This window comes from Lissotriton vulgaris, chromosome 12 (assembly GCF_964263255.1).
Source record: "Lissotriton vulgaris chromosome 12, aLisVul1.2, whole genome shotgun sequence".
NCBI lineage: Eukaryota > Metazoa > Chordata > Amphibia > Caudata > Salamandridae > Lissotriton > Lissotriton vulgaris.
The window spans coordinates 624,129,303-624,145,137 of NC_141700.1; the positions used below are offsets into that span (position 1 = coordinate 624,129,303).

The 15,835-nt window shown below is 46.9% G+C and overlaps 1 protein-coding gene across 1 annotated transcript in view; it reads right to left on the reverse strand.

The window, feature by feature from the left end:
- SNTB2 (syntrophin beta 2) overlaps positions 1 to 15,835 on the reverse strand; it is a 285,109-nt gene that overhangs the window by 58,066 nt on the left and 211,208 nt on the right. The window contains exon 5 of the mRNA XM_086945768.1: positions 2,112 to 2,308. Within this exon, the coding sequence (XP_086801894.1) occupies positions 2,112 to 2,308 (197 nt within the window). The remainder of the gene's footprint in view (positions 1 to 2,111; positions 2,309 to 15,835) is intronic.

Sequence of the window (15,835 nt, forward strand, 5' to 3'; positions counted from 1 at the left end):
AGCATTCTTAACTGATTTTCGGTGGACGCATGTTCCAAGATGCATTTGCATTAATGGATTAGCCTCTCTTGTTAATCTGTTACAATATCAGTTCTCCTCTCACAAGGGGCTAGTGTAGTAACTGAAACACAGTTGTCATGTAATCATTATATCTGAAAGGCATTAGCAAAAACACAGCTTCTTTCTATAATCTTTGCAGAGGGTACAACAGTTGATGGAAGGTCTAGAGACTGTTGATATTAAATCAGATTATACATGAAAATTATTGCCGGATCTCGACAAGGGAAAATTCTGATGGACATCTTGCTTTTGTTCGAAAGGTGCCCTCCTTTTCTAGCGAGGATCTTCATTTTAACCTAAAGAACCAGAATCAGACGAGATTTAATAAAGCCAGAGTTTATGTGGCTTTCCTTCATAAGGAGAGACCGATAACAGGGCTTGAATCCTAAAGAGATATAACTGAAGGCTGTCTAGAAACATCCATTTGTCACTGGCCTGCAGGCAATTGCTAGAGGCAAAAGAAAAATGATAAAGCCTTTACCTAGGGTGAAGACAATCTAAGCAGCCAAAGGAACCCAAAGACTTAAGATATTGAGGAGGTGGATTGGGTAGATAATATACAGCCAGGGGAAAATCCTCATGGTACCACGTAGATTCATGGCTAGGGTTTGTAACAGAATGTCAATGGCCTATGTGTTGAGCAAAACCAGCTGCCACGTAGTACAGAGCTGATCCAGGTACTCTTATTTGAGAGAGATTACCTTGTTGATTGAACGGTCCACTTCATAAAAGACTACTAGAGAACCTAGAAGCATTGTGCCTTGACTCCTCCATTATAAACTTTGCATGAAGGCCTCCAAAATAGTAAAACATTCACAAGAATTGTACGCAAAATTCTTTGGTATCATTACCCTCCATAGAGTCTTGCTGTCTATTGCAAAATCAAAGCATCCATGAAAGTATTATCACTTGTAGACTTAAACCTCTGTCAGGGGGAATTGAAGGTAATTACAAACATTCAAGTCTTTGTCAATCGAATTAGATATGGGAAAGTGCAACTGAGTTCATGAATATACTTAAGACATGTGTACATTGTATAGGCAGAACTGAAAGCTTTTTAAAGGTGTGCATCTTCGTCAAAACGAGAAAATGGTATAAAAAAGAAAACTCAGGTGGGATGGGATAGGATGGATAGGAGTCTGCACTGGGCATAAAATTCAGAAAAGGGTGCCTACAAGAATTAAGCAATTATGCCACCCCTCAACAGTTCATCTTTTAACCCCTTTGATGCTGATGACGAGCTCAGCTCGTCATCAGCCACGGGTGGCGTGTGCTGATGACGAGCTGAGCTCGTCATGTAACGCGGTATTTTAAAAAATGCCGCACAGGGGAAAAATCACCGCAGCAGCGATGCGGTTAAAGCATGGGGAGTGGCTAGTAAGGAACGGCCTCACTTCAATACCCCTCATACAAATCAGATCGATCACTCACTGCAGAGAATACCACGAAGCCTTCTAAAACATACAAGCTAGAATAGATGTCTTTGGTGAGCTCCAAAGTTCTGCTTTAGCGAGTTGTAATGTGTATACTTCAAATGCGATTTCCTCCAGTCCTTTTGTTTGTTCATTACTTTAGTTTGCACTCACACCTTGTAAAGAAAAGACCCTTCATACGAAATCACTTATTCCAAGAGCACTTGCCAGCTGTGCCCCCTCCATCCATTCTATTTAATAGTATGTTGAAGCTTTATAAGGTGGGAGTTGATGTAAGGGGTCAGTGGCAGAAGCAAATGCTTCTCTGAATGTCAATATATCAATTTTTTTCATGAGGAACGCAGGCAATCTCTTTCTATTACAAATGCTACAATGTCAACGGCTCCACTTAGTCTGGTAGTCCGGTGTGGTGTGTGCAGAAAACAGCCAAATAGTAGATTTCAATGGATTATTAGTTAACCAGAGATAGGCTGTCGAGGATAGCTCTTAAAACAGCATTTTCTAAATGCCTGTTTAAAGGATTAGGGTATCTAGGGTTAAAATAATGGCAAACCTCCCTACTCACAAATATCATAGACTTGGCAAACACATGACTCAATGCAACACCTGGTTGCTTACCTAAAGAGATTTCACGGATGAGTTCTGCAGCAGCATGGCAGCCCTGCACAAGAATTCGGGTCCAGCAGGAGAGATCCCGATGTGTCTCCACTCTGTAAATGTGCATCTCGATGCCCTGGCGAGTGCCTGTCCGTGTGGCAAAGCTAAGCTCTGATCCAATAGAGGGTGAGCCACGTCCAGAACCAGAGTGAACCAACCTAGAAAATCAAATGAAGACTTGGACTGAAATCATGAGGGAAAATCTAGAAATACTCCAAGAATATTTTTGTGTTATAATTTGATTCCATGATTGAATGACTTCGTGAAAATCTTTTTGTGTTTGCAAAAATTAAAGCTACTGGATACCAGAGTCTTGGGGTGCCATTCATGTAACCAGTTTTTGATCCCCATAGGGAATCCTCAGTATGAAGACAGTCAAACACTTGTTAGACATATAAAAATACAGTAGTGAAGTACAAAACATTTTCATCTGTTGCAAACATTCCACCACCTTTCCTCCCTATTTCCACTAGTATCTTCTGCAAATTCAGAAATTCTCTTCAGTTCTAATTCACAACAATCATAACTAACACTGTAACAAACTGGGCGGGTAAGAGGCAGCTTGTCAAACAGATGAAGATCTGTGCAGGTTCTGAGAACATTGGTCTCATTCAAAGCAAATGAACGACTTGTCTGCAAAATTGCCATTACTTTCCAATCCAGCTGTGTTTTGTAAATTTATTAAACGTGTGGTAGCCTGAATGAACCATGTGAATGTTCCCAAGTAAATTTGTATTAGTTGCATTTGCTTTTGTGAAACTAACCCCAAACCCATCTTAGATAAGGTATTTTGCCTGTTCAAAAATAGACTAACCAAACATTGCGAAGACATCTTGGTGGTAAAGGGGTTAGAATAGCCTGAACAAAAAGCTACATTAAAGTTGGCTTGAATTTCTATAGGCATGAACTATATTCAAATAGAAATATATAGCCGTCCAGACATTGAGAATTATTCTCTTATCTAACAAATACATCCAGGGAAGAAAACTGGGCAATTCAGCGATTAGAAGTATTTAAGGAAAGTACTCCAAGACAATCAGCATAAAAGTGCTTACGGTTTCCGGCTACTGGAAAAATGAATAGTTAAAATAGCAACTTTACAAATAATTTATAACTTCCAATTAAAAAGTGAAAAAACATATTGCAATCTTTTATCATTCTTCATTGGGTTTCAAATTTCACTATACAATGATGTGTGAATGTTATTATTGCTGCGTTCGCCCGGAATTCTGGTTGTGATACGAAGCAAGTTTTGAGATTAGATCAGTTAATACGTTTTTGCTAGTTAAAAACACACCATAGACCTTTTTCTAAGGCTTCAAAATGAACTTCTAAATGGCAACCTATAGTTTTATATTGCAGCCCAAATTGTCAGTTTTCATCGTACTAATCGATTGAAAAAATCTTTTGAGATGCTTTATTTTCTTGTGCTCGTGGTAAGAATGGTCCGCCACTTAACTAGCATTGACAAAGCCAAATAATCAGCCTGGCTTGCTTTAGGTGTGTGTTGTCTGCTGTAAGCTTTGCAATGACGAGAAATTACTTTTGGTCCTGCAAGCAAAGGCATGGTGCAGTGAAACAAATAGGTCTCACAAGCTGCTCACCCTAGGTCGAAAAACAGACAAGATTTTAATGTATCATGTTTCCTATCTCTCTCTTGTACATCCTAAGATATTTGTTCTAGAAAGCTTTCCTACAGATAGCCCAACCCAAGCCATCTAGTTAATAAAGAGATTTTCTTCCAGGTCTTGCTTGCACTCTGACATAGAACCCCTTCACGACTATGGAAAAACTTACAGCATGATCTTCCGTCAGACACCATGCGTTATATTTTTGTGCAGAGCCTTACCCCATGTAGCAATTCAAGTGAATTACTGTGTGCTCTCAGTAAAGCACATATTGTCATGATTTGACTGATTCAACCTTAAACTGAGGACTTCTGGTAGTCTCATAGGGACAGAAAGAAATGAACTTGATCTGTTCATGCACTGTGCGAAAATCGAAGATTTGCATTTTGGGTATTCCCAAACAGTTTTTAGCAGAAAAAGCCTTCTTTTCGCAGTGACTTCAGCACTGAATAGACATTCCCTGACAGCTGCTCCTTGGAGCAATGCCTTTCAATGGAATCCTATCACCATGGCAGACTAATGCATGAAAAAACACATACAGACAGCAGCATAATGGTAAGAGATACTGGTCTAGACTGATCTAAAATATAAACATTATGAATGATCTCAGGAGTCCATAAAAATCAGCCATACAAAAGGATACAATAAAAAAGCCTTGCTGACTTTATATTGATTCAGCATGTGAATACCTAGGGACATATTTACAAACCTTTCACGCAACACAGCAACACAACTTGCTGCACTGCGAGAAAGGGAGAGAGCAGGAATGTGCCATATTTACTAATATATGGGGCATTTCAAGCTATCATTGGTAGTGTTGATGACTTTGAGGACCTTCCACCTTGTAATCTGGAGCGACTGAGCTGTTGCTTTAGCTTGAACAAATGGTAAGATGGTCCCTAAGAACAGTTCAGCATTATTAGTAGACTATACTCCTGGGGAACTTTAGTCCAGGTTCTTGTGCCATAATATTCTGCTGGTCTCTTCCTTCAGTAGTCGTGTAGTAAGGTAGTGGGACAGCTATGGGGTGCTTATGCAAAGCGGATATCTTTATTCCAGGAATTACCAAGACTGAAATGTGCAAAGACACACTGGAACAAATCCCTCCCCATTCAGGTGCTAACTGGGCATACAGCCGGTCTCCACATTGCCAGTACAAATCAATGCCCCCCCCCCCTGCATGTCTGCATGGAATCCTGTGATCCTGCAATCAATATTCTAGCCTACATTGATGGTGCCATTTCCCCTGAAACATAAGGAAGCAGAAATTAGTTAATGACAGTTTAGGGACTTACGGTGCTATCTACCCATGTATAACGCAAGAATGTTTCCTTCTAAGTAGGTGTACATTTCCCCATCGCATCCTGGCTGACATCGGTGCCATTCCATAAAGACACAGCCCGACAAGAAAATTCAATGTTGTGCTTGGTGAGGGATACCTTAGGGTGGCACAATACTATGTCAGGACCAGAGGTGAGGATTAGTCTCAACTTTCTCCATTTATTGCATCCAGCAGCTATTAGAAGCTTAGGAAAAGCCAGCAAAACGACATTTCTCATGATGCTTCAGGAAACAGAACAAAGTTCAACAGCAGCCAATCAGGGTAGGCCCATTCATACACCATTTCCAGAGGACAGTCGATCCTCCTCTTTCTTCGTTGCTCCAGCAGCATTGAGAAGTATTTTATGCCTTCCTATTTATGGCACGTTTAATTGGTGTTTTCAGGCTTGCATGAACCACTTTATTCGCGTATTATGGTGAGCTTTGACTTGCTAATGCACTACGTTTTTGTTAGGTCTCGCCTGTCGATGCGCATGCGCATCGAGCAAGCGAGACTATAGGGGCTCATCAACTCTTTATCTAACTGCAAGGAACCGTGGCGATTCCTTGCAGTGCCCGTGACTTTTAAGGTCAATGCGCATGCGCATTAAGCTTATGCGCATGCGCATTGACCTTAAAAGTCACGGGCGCGTGCACGTCCGTGTTTGTTTACCCTTGCCTACTCTCTCTCTCCCCTCTCCGCCCCCGTTCCGCCCCCTCCCCTTCCCGCCGTGTCGCATTTCTCCTCCCCCCTCCCCTCTCTTCCCTAAGGCTTGTTTGTTTATTTTACCCGCCGTGTCTCTGCTGCTTCCCCCTGTCCTGTCTCTCCTCCTCTCTCTCTCTATACCCTCCCCCTCCTCCCCACCACTCCCATCAAGTCCCTCTGGCCCTTCCCTCCTCCCCGGACCCCTCCTCCCCTGCCCCCTCCACCCTTTCTTGTTTTTATCCTGTCAGTTGTCTTCCTTGCCCATGTCTGGGGTAATGGAGAGTCTCTGGAGACCCGTGACGCAAGACCAGCAGAGTTGAGGCAAGTGTCCAGCCAGCAAGTTCTTTGAAAGAGGAACGGACCGTTAATAGACCCAGCCACCCCGGCTATACTGCCTCCGCCGGTCTGTGAAACTCCAGCCTGGCTCCGTCACGCTACAGGGCCGTCGCCACACTTAGTTGCGGGGTCCACCTCTTCATGCGCCCGCAACAGAAACGGAACAAGGCTGCGTCAATAAGCCCATATCACTACGCAGGTGCTCACATCACCAGACACTGCTCCGTCCTCCATTGCCACTACTTAAGGACTCCGATTTTCAAAGGGGCCAGTCAAATAAGGAACCAACAATGCCTCACTGTCTAGGGGTAGGTCCACCGCCAGCCAAGCGAGTGTAGGCACAGAGTGCGCCAGCGACAGCAGACCGGAGGGGTACACTTGACCACAAGCGCTCCCGGCACTTCCTTCCCTGCACTTGTCAATGGTTATCGAGTGTGGTCTCTTAAATATCCAGGGCACGTCTATGAACAGTTGAGGCCATGCAAGATATACACAGCAATCTCTCCTCAAAGCCTGGGGCTGGACTGTGAGCAATACAGGATCAGACCAGGACAGCGCTCGCCTCCTTAGGCTCCTATGTCTTCACCACCGCTCCCGGGTCACACACGATATCTCTTCACGGGGTGCAGGCCACCACCTAGGCTTCACGCTGCGTCCCCGCTCTCCAGCCGCCTTGGTCACAATATCCTCCCGTCTCTGGCCGAACGGAAGCAGCGAACGCCAGCGCCAAGCCTCCGCCACCTCACACATACCGGGACAGGGCCTCCCCAGCCACCGCACATCGCGTCACGCCGCCCAGCCCCTTGAACAACAGTGGGCCGGGGATTCGCGGCCTAGTCCGTCTCCTCCCGCTGCAATTTAGCACTTTACCGCGGGACCAGCACTCCCCAGGGTCACCAAAATATCTCCGGCAGTCCTGCGGCTATTTTCTATCGCACATGCACCTCAGCGGCATGATAATTAATCGGATATGTGCATGAATTCGGCGGAGCTCCGGGTCTAGGTGGCCATTGCGTTCCCGAGAAAGTTCCGCCCCCCTGTATGCCTTAATTTACTGTTGTACAACTCTATAATTTACCCAGCCACGATTAACGTCACTCAAAAGAGACCACAATGCAACACTAGTGGTTTACAAGCCTATGTGAGATACATAAGAAGCCAAGTAATTGAACGTATGCTACATAGAAACTGCAACATAACTGACTTATATACCTCAAATGTCCAACACAAATACCACCAGTCAACATTTTCAAAACCTAATTACCATCATTTCAGTTTTGCTTTGTGAGGAATCAGGCTTTTGCAGGTTTCACCCCCACTATTTCCCCCATTTTTTCTACTGGGCCTGAAATGCTTTAATCAAGATTTAGTGCATATGGTCTGACCCTTAAAATAGTGTATGGTTGATTGGCTTAAACAAAATTGGAAAAGCCAAATTTCCTTGTATGTTCCTATTATATGGTACCAGGAAGTACCTAGGGCCTGTAAGTTAAAGTGTACCCTCGGGGGCTGCAGCTCTTGTTGTACCACCCTGAGTGGGATAAGGTAAAACGTGACTCCCAGTCTGCCACTGCATACTGGAAGGGGTGTTTTAAACTGCTAACTCGACCTTGTTATTCTAAGCAATGGCAAAGACCAAACTCCCCTTCTAATGTGTGTAACTCACCCCCACAGCAGTCTTATGTATTAAGCCTATAGAGTCTTATGTCAGGGTGCAGCATATTAGTATAGTCGAACATGTTTAACATATTCTAGCATTAAAAGTCTGCAATTGTCGTTTTTACTGGGAGATTTTTAGCCCCATAAGCGAGTACAGAGTTACACGCTGAACACCTCAGCTGTGGTAACTTCTGAATGGGACTACCAAACTTGGTAATTCAAGGTATCAAACCACTTCTGAGACTCCCATCAAGTCCCTCTGGCCCTTCCCTCCTCCCCGGACCCCTCCTCCCCTGCCCCCTCCACCCTTTCTTGTTTTTATCCTGTCAGTTGTCGTAAAGTCACGCCGTCATTTTCGTAGGTCTGCTTTGCATCAGTGTTTAGCGCTTCATTCCCTCGAGGACACATCGAATCGCATGCTCTGCAATAGTCTTCTTTACCTCTATATTAAAACTATCGCCGCATGTGAGACGAACTCGTCAAGGTTATTGAATTAGTTCAGTCATATCTAGCGGAGCAAGATGCCTCAGTTGCCTCATGGCGCTAGAGACAGAACTGTAACAGAGGGGCGACGCGCTATGGAATTCTTTTTATACTTGAGCCTCAATTATGTATGAGCCCATAGACGGCACAATTTCACGTGTATTTGTGTTCACTGAAATCAACCCCCCCCCCCCTCCCATACTGGGATTTGTGTATAATAAACATGCATTTTTTTCCATAACCACACTTTGCCTGTGATTGTTGCTTACACCGCTCCCCGGTTATGTTCCGGGGGGGGGGAGCTGTCTAATGCTTTTCAGCCCCCAGTGAACACAAAGGGCGTCCCATTCCTTCCCTTACTGCAGACGCTCCCTCGTGCTGCTCCTGGCTCCCTCCCTGCCGCCCAGTGGTCCTGCTCCGGGGGTCTGGTGGGCGGGGTGTCTTTGTCCAGGCGGCAGCAGGGCCGGACTCCCTGTGAATTAAAGAAACAGCCCCCGGGTCCTGTTTCCCACACTGGCGTGATTCACACTCCCATCAAGTCCCTCTGGCCCTTCCCTCCTCCCCGGACCCCTCCTCCCCTGCCCCCTCCACCCTTTCTTGTTTTTATCCTGTCAGTTGTCGTAAAGTCACGCCGTCATTTTCGTAGGTCTGCTTTGCATCAGTGTTTAGCGCTTCATTCCCTCGAGGACACATCGAATCGCATGTCACGCCGTCATTTTCGTAGGTCTGCTTTGCATCAGTGTTTAGCGCTTCATTCCCTCGAGGACACATCGAATCGCATGCTCTGCAATAGTCTTCTTTACCTCTATATTAAAACTATCGCCGCATGTGAGACGAACTCGTCAAGGTTATTGAATTAGTTCAGTCATATCTAGCGGAGCAAGATGCCTCAGTTGCCTCATGGCGCTAGAGACAGAACTGTAACAGAGGGGCGACGCGCTATGGAATTCTTTTTATACTTGAGCCTCAATTATGTATGAGCCCATAGACGGCACAATTTCACGTGTATTTGTGTTCACTGAAATCCACCCCCCCCCTCCCATCCTGGGATTTGTGTATAATAAACATGCATTTTTTTCCATAACCACACTTTGCCTGTGATTGTTGCTTACACCGCTCCCCGGTTATGTTCCGGGGGGGGGAGCTGTCTAATGCTTTTCAGCCCCCAGTGAACACAAAGGGCGTCCCATTCCTTCCCTTACTGCAGACGCTCCCTCGTGCTGCTCCTGGCTCCCTCCCTGCCGCCCAGTGGTCCTGCTCCGGGGGTCTGGTGGGCGGGGTGTCTTTGTCCAGGCGGCAGCAGGGCCGGACTCCCTGTGAATGAAAGAAACAGCCCCCGGGTCCGGTTTCCCACACTGGCGTGATTCATTCAAGCCCTGATTGGAACCACATTGGGAGCAGCCGTAGATAACATGTCGGCGCTGGCCGTGCTCGGGCGCAGCCGGTCTGCCCTGGAAACCTCTTCCTGCACAGGATGGTTGTTGCTTTTATTGTTCAGAGACGTGTTGAGTGTTGTCGTCGGAGGCGGCGCGCGCTGTTGCTTGGTGCTGAATGTGGCTGATTTGGAGCGCAGATAAACTCTCTTCACTTGAACGCAGACCTGGACACCAAACGTCAACAAGGCTGGCCACTCCCACCTCTCTCCCTCCAACATGTGCCTGCCTAGGACCAATGTGGAAGCGAAATACCAAAGAGGGACCCGCAGAGTTACTCAAAGCTTCCAGCTTACCGGAAGCCATAACCTGCATTACTACCAGGCTCTCTTACTTATTCAACCAACTGCACACCCTCACTCACCCTCAGTCACCCTCAACCCCTCACTCACACTCAACACCTCACCCTCAACACCTCATCCACCCTCACCCTCAGTTACCCTGAACATCAATCACCCTCAACTCCTCACTCACCCTCAACACCTCACTCACCCTCAACACCTGACTCACCCTCAACACCTGACTCACCATCACTCACACTCATCCTCACTCACACTCAACACCTCACCCTCACTGACACTCACTCACACTCAATCACTCTCACCTTCACTCAACCGCAACGCCTCACACTCAACGCCTCACCCTCAAATGCTCACTCACCCTCACTCTCACTCATCCTCACTCAGCCTCAACACCACACACTCACTCACCCTTAACATCTCACCCTCACTCACTCACCCTCAACACCTCACCCGCAACTACTCACTCACCCTCACTCTCACTCATCCTCACTCAACAACCCTCAACTTCACTCACCCTCAACGCCTCACCCAACACCTCACCTTCAATCACCATCAACATCTCACCCTCACTCACCCACAAAACATCAGCCTCAACACCTCACCCTCAATCACTCACCCTCAAACATTCACCCATACTCACCCTCCCTCACCCTCAATTCCTCACCCACACCCTCAACACTTCACCCTAAACACCTCACTCATCCTCAACGCCTCCCCCTCCCCCTCACTCACCCTCACTCACCCTCAACACCTCACCATCACTAACACTCAACACCTCACCCTCACTAACTCTCAATCCCACAATCACCCTTCCCCTCACTCACCCTCAATACCTCACCCTCACTAACACTAAAACACTCAATCACCCTCACTCTTACTCTCACTCACACTCTACACCTCAGCCTCACGCTCAATGACACACCCTCAAGACCTCACCCTCACCCCCTCAACACCTCACCCCCTCAACATCACTCGCCCTCACCCTCAAACACTCACCCTCAACACCTCAACCTCACTCACTCTCAACACCTCACCCTCACTCACTCACCCTCAACACCTCACCCTCACTCACTCACCCTCAACACCTCACCCTCACTCACTCACCCTCAACACCTCACCCTCACTCACTCACCCTCAATAACACTCAACACCTCACCCTCAACACCTCACCCTCAACACCTCACCCTCAACACCTCACCCTCAACACCTCACCCTCAACACCTCACCCTCAACACCTCACCCTCAACACCTCACCCTCAACACCTCACCCTCAACACCTCACCCTCAACACCTCACCCTCAACACCTCACCCTCAACACCTCACCCTCAACACCTCACCCTCAACACCTCACCCTCAACACCTCACCCTCAACACCTCACCCTCAACACCTCACCCTCAACACCTCACCCTCAACACCTCACCCTCAACACCTCACCCTCAACACCTAACCCTCAACACCTCACCCACAACACCTCACCCACAACACCTCACCCTCACTCACTCTGACTCACCCTCACCCTCACTCACCCTCACTCATCCTCACTCACAATAACTCACACTCACTCACCCTCACTCACCCTCACTCACCCTCGACCCCACACTCACCCTCACTCATCCTCAACACCTCACCCTCACCCTCATCCACCCTCAACCCCTCACCCTAACTCACAATAACACTCTCACCCTCACCCTCACTCACTCTCACTCACACTCACCCTCAACACCTCACTCACCCTCAACACCTCACTCAAACTCAACTCCTCACTCACCCCCACCCTCACTCACCCTCAACCCCTCACCCTCACACAGTGCAATAGGTCTCGCAGGATTTTTAGTTAAAGCTTTTACATTTGCTTATTGCTTTTTTGATTTGTAATTCTTTTGCATTGCCTACAAAAAAATAAAATGCAAAAGATTTACAACAAAAAACCTATTAACAATTCTAAAAGCACTAACTCTAATGCTGCGAGACCTATTGCATTTCTAATGCTTGTCATTAATTTGTTGCCTTTTCTTTTTAGCGCAGCCGAGGGAATGTACTTCACTCCTTCGCGGCCGCTCTTAGCCGGTGTCAGAATCTGGGTGCAGTAGGGTCTTCTGACTGCTAGGAGAGCTGTGTTTTGGAAATCCAAAGGGGCGCAGCACGTCTCCACCCCTGCGCGGCCAACGTGTCATTCACAGTTTGCAGAGTCTTGGTGAGGCACAAACGATTGCGAGCTCCGGCCGGGTAAGGTAGTTATGTGTTCCTTGCTTTGTGAAATCCCCAGCCGCTGCCTGGAGCAAAACACTGGTATTAACGGGTAAGATATGCTGTGCATAATTTAAGGACTTGTCCAGGCAGTTATTTCCCCACGTTAAATAAAGGGGAGGACTGGTCACAGGCCTTTTTATTTACTTAGGCCTTTCCATTAAATCTTAGTGGTGTAAATTGTAGCTCTACAGGGAACTTCCCTGACTTAACAGCCTTTAAGTCTAAATCTGGTAATCAGCCTGATTCAAGTATGGAGGAATATGAATATCACTATGAGGAGGAGGAGGAGGAGGAGGTTCCTTACCTCCCTATTGATGATCATTTCTGCCAGGTGATGGAGGTGTCCATCTTTAAGGCAGTGTCTCAAGTGGTGGTGCCTCTCGAGAGGCAAACAGAGCAATTACAAGCCCAGTGCCAACGACCCCTCGAGAATAGGGAAGACCTGTCAGAGCCTCTGGCCCAATTACCTCCTGGGCAGCCTTCCACAGCCTCCTCAGAGTCCAAGCGCATGCGTGAGGAGCAGTTAGGGGTAGATATGAACGCTTTTGCCCACCTCAAAAAGGCTTTCATAGACTCTCAGCCCTCTTCTAATCCAGGAGGTCCCTCCAGTCCACCTGACTTCCCAGGGAAGCCAGACAATGTGGCAGTCGCCCCTGACATCAGACAGGGATGGGGAACCTAGTAGACCTTGGCGGCCTACTGGAGCCGCTCTGGCTGCAGATGCAACCACCCCCGAGGGGGATGCCCAAGATCAGACCTCAGATATACTGAACCCAGATGATCTTCTGCACCCTAGATCAGCAGAATGGACCCCGGCCCCAAACGTGGCGTCCTATATAGTGGTCCAATTGCGGCAACCCCTCCATAAGGAGGTTAGGACCAGAGTGCCCCAGATCATTGGAGGGGAAGTGGCGCTCACGCCAGAGGTGGAAGCGAAGATGGCCACGTTTTTGGCCACATTTGTAAAAGACCCGAAAAAGGGCATTAATCGTGGCAAGATAAATTCTTGGATATTACGGGCCGTTAGCCAAGATTCTGGATATGGCAGAGGACGCCAAGGCTTCTGCATCCTTGATATTCCCTGAAATGTTGTCCAGCTGGGCGCATAGAGCCATCGTTTTCCTAGTGAATGCAAATTGCTCTATACGACCGAGAGGCTTAGTCCTTACTAATAAAGATTGGCCATAACCTAGATGAACTCAACCTCAGATGCAGACCCCACTGAGGAGGGTAACCTCTTTGGCGATCCCTTCGTAAAGGAATTAGGGAAGTTTATGAATACTTTCAATTCCTTAGATAAACCAGAAAGATGTATACGCCTCGTGTTTTCGCCGGAGCCAGTCGCGGCTGGGGGTGATCGACTAGCCTCACTGACCACCAGGCCTCCTACAAAGGAGGGGAGTCCCAATTGAGGACAGTGACAGGACCCAGCCAAGTGGAATCTTCTATTCAACAAGATCGTATCCTCATCAGGGAAGCACCAGAGGAAGGGGCAACTGATCCTTTAATGCACAAGGTGAGTGTAAGACATCAGGAGGAAGTCAAAATAGAGGGCAGACTAGCTCTTTTCCCACAAGCTGGGAGACCCAGACGTCGGATGCTTGGGTGCGTCAGACTATTAGTCTGGTCCTAATAGAATTCTACAAATCTTTAATTCAGCTATCCCACCCCAAACCCCTATACTTCCCCGGAGATCAGCTTGGTGGATGAGGAAATCTCCAGTCTGTTCGAGAAAGGGGCTATCGTACATTCCTCCCTTCATCCCAGGGTTTTGTCATCAACCTATTCTTGGTGGAGAAAAGGGATGGGGGTTATCGACAGGTCATAAACCTACAGGGATTCAACAAGTCGGTGGTGTATCGTTACTTCAAAATGGAGGGGGTGCATCCCCTCAGGGATCTCTTACAGATTCAGGACCGGATGGTAGGTGGGACCTTTGCGATGCTTACCTCACGATCCCCATCTTCACATCGCATCAGCGTTTCCTCCAATTCCAGTGGCGGTCTCAGATTTGAGTTTGTATCCCTACCTTTTGGTCTGTCTTACGCTTTGCGATGCTTTACCAAGGTGATGAAGCCTATGGTGGAGCAGCTACACTCCCTGGGGGTACGGATGACAGTCTACATGGATGTAATTCTGATCATGAATCAATGTCCCTGGCGTCTGACATATCAGTTGCAAGTGACAATCGTCTTGCTGGAATCACTCTGCTTTGTGATCCATGGGACAAAGTCTAAGCTGTCTCCGACACAACAAAAACAATTTCTGGGTTATGTGGTGTATTCAATCAGGTCTATGCTAATGTTTCCTCCATGGAAGCTTTTGAAGATCAAGCACAAACTCAGGCGCACTCTTTCCAAATCCACGATCTCTTTTCGCCATTTGGATAGGACAGTGGGTCTTCTCTCCTCATCAATACAGGCCATTTTTCCGGGTCATTTGAATTATTGTGCTCTGCAGAACCTCAAGATTTCCCATCTGTGCAAGGGTCTGACTTACCCTCTCTTCATTCCCCTTCCAGAGGAGGCGAGAGCAGAAATCCAATGGTGGATCGCGCATATGGAAGGCTGGAATGGGCATGCTATCTATGGGTCCTCACCCGATATGGTATTAGAGTCGGAAGTCAATGGCTCAGGTTGGGGTACAGGACGATTATTACGTTTTGTTCTGCAATATCGGCAGGACATACGGTGGAAGGTCACCCAGTGGGTGAACACCCCCTAGTATGCAAACTTCTTAGGGGTATTAGGCTCTCTTCTCACCTATATATACACATATACGCCAAACTCCAAAACGCTACCTCCGATCCCAAACTCGGAACGGCGAAGCAAACAGGAGACGGACCACCAGGATAATTACAGGTATTCTTTATTGCATATTTCAGCTGGGTTGAAGGGCAAGACGCGTTTCGGACTGGAACAGCCCTTGTTCACAAATATATATATATATATATATATATATGCTAGGTGTAATCATTGGACCGTTGAGACCTTAGACCAGCCTCATTTCTGTACCCCAAGATATTAGTGGTGGCCAGATGTTTCTATCACTATGGTCCAATCGCGCCATACCCAATGCCGCACCCAGCCAGTTCTCGTAAAGAGGAGATCTAGAGTCTTTCCACAATTTACAGATCACCCTGCGCGCAATTAGGATCAGGCAAAGAAATAAGCCCATTTGGACTATAGAAAGCTGACTTATAAGGTCATTAACCAAACCAAACATAACTTGAGCAAGGTTAAGATTCAACTTAAGTTAAAAAATTCCTTCCAGGGCGCACTCTACATTATGCCAAAAGTCTCTTAAATATGCACATTCAAGGAATATATGCAAATAGTCTGCCTCAACCAAACCACATCTAGAACACTTGGGAGGTGGACATGGAGCAAATTATGCTATTTACTTATGCGTATAATACAACCTATTAACATAAAAGTGGTTCTTTTTTAAAGAAGCTGGTTTGAAGAACTTATATAAATTTTGGAGGGACAGATTGTACAGATTAACAGATGTATCGCCCACAACAGATGAATTCCATACTAAATGGGAGGGGGGGAAGCTCTGCG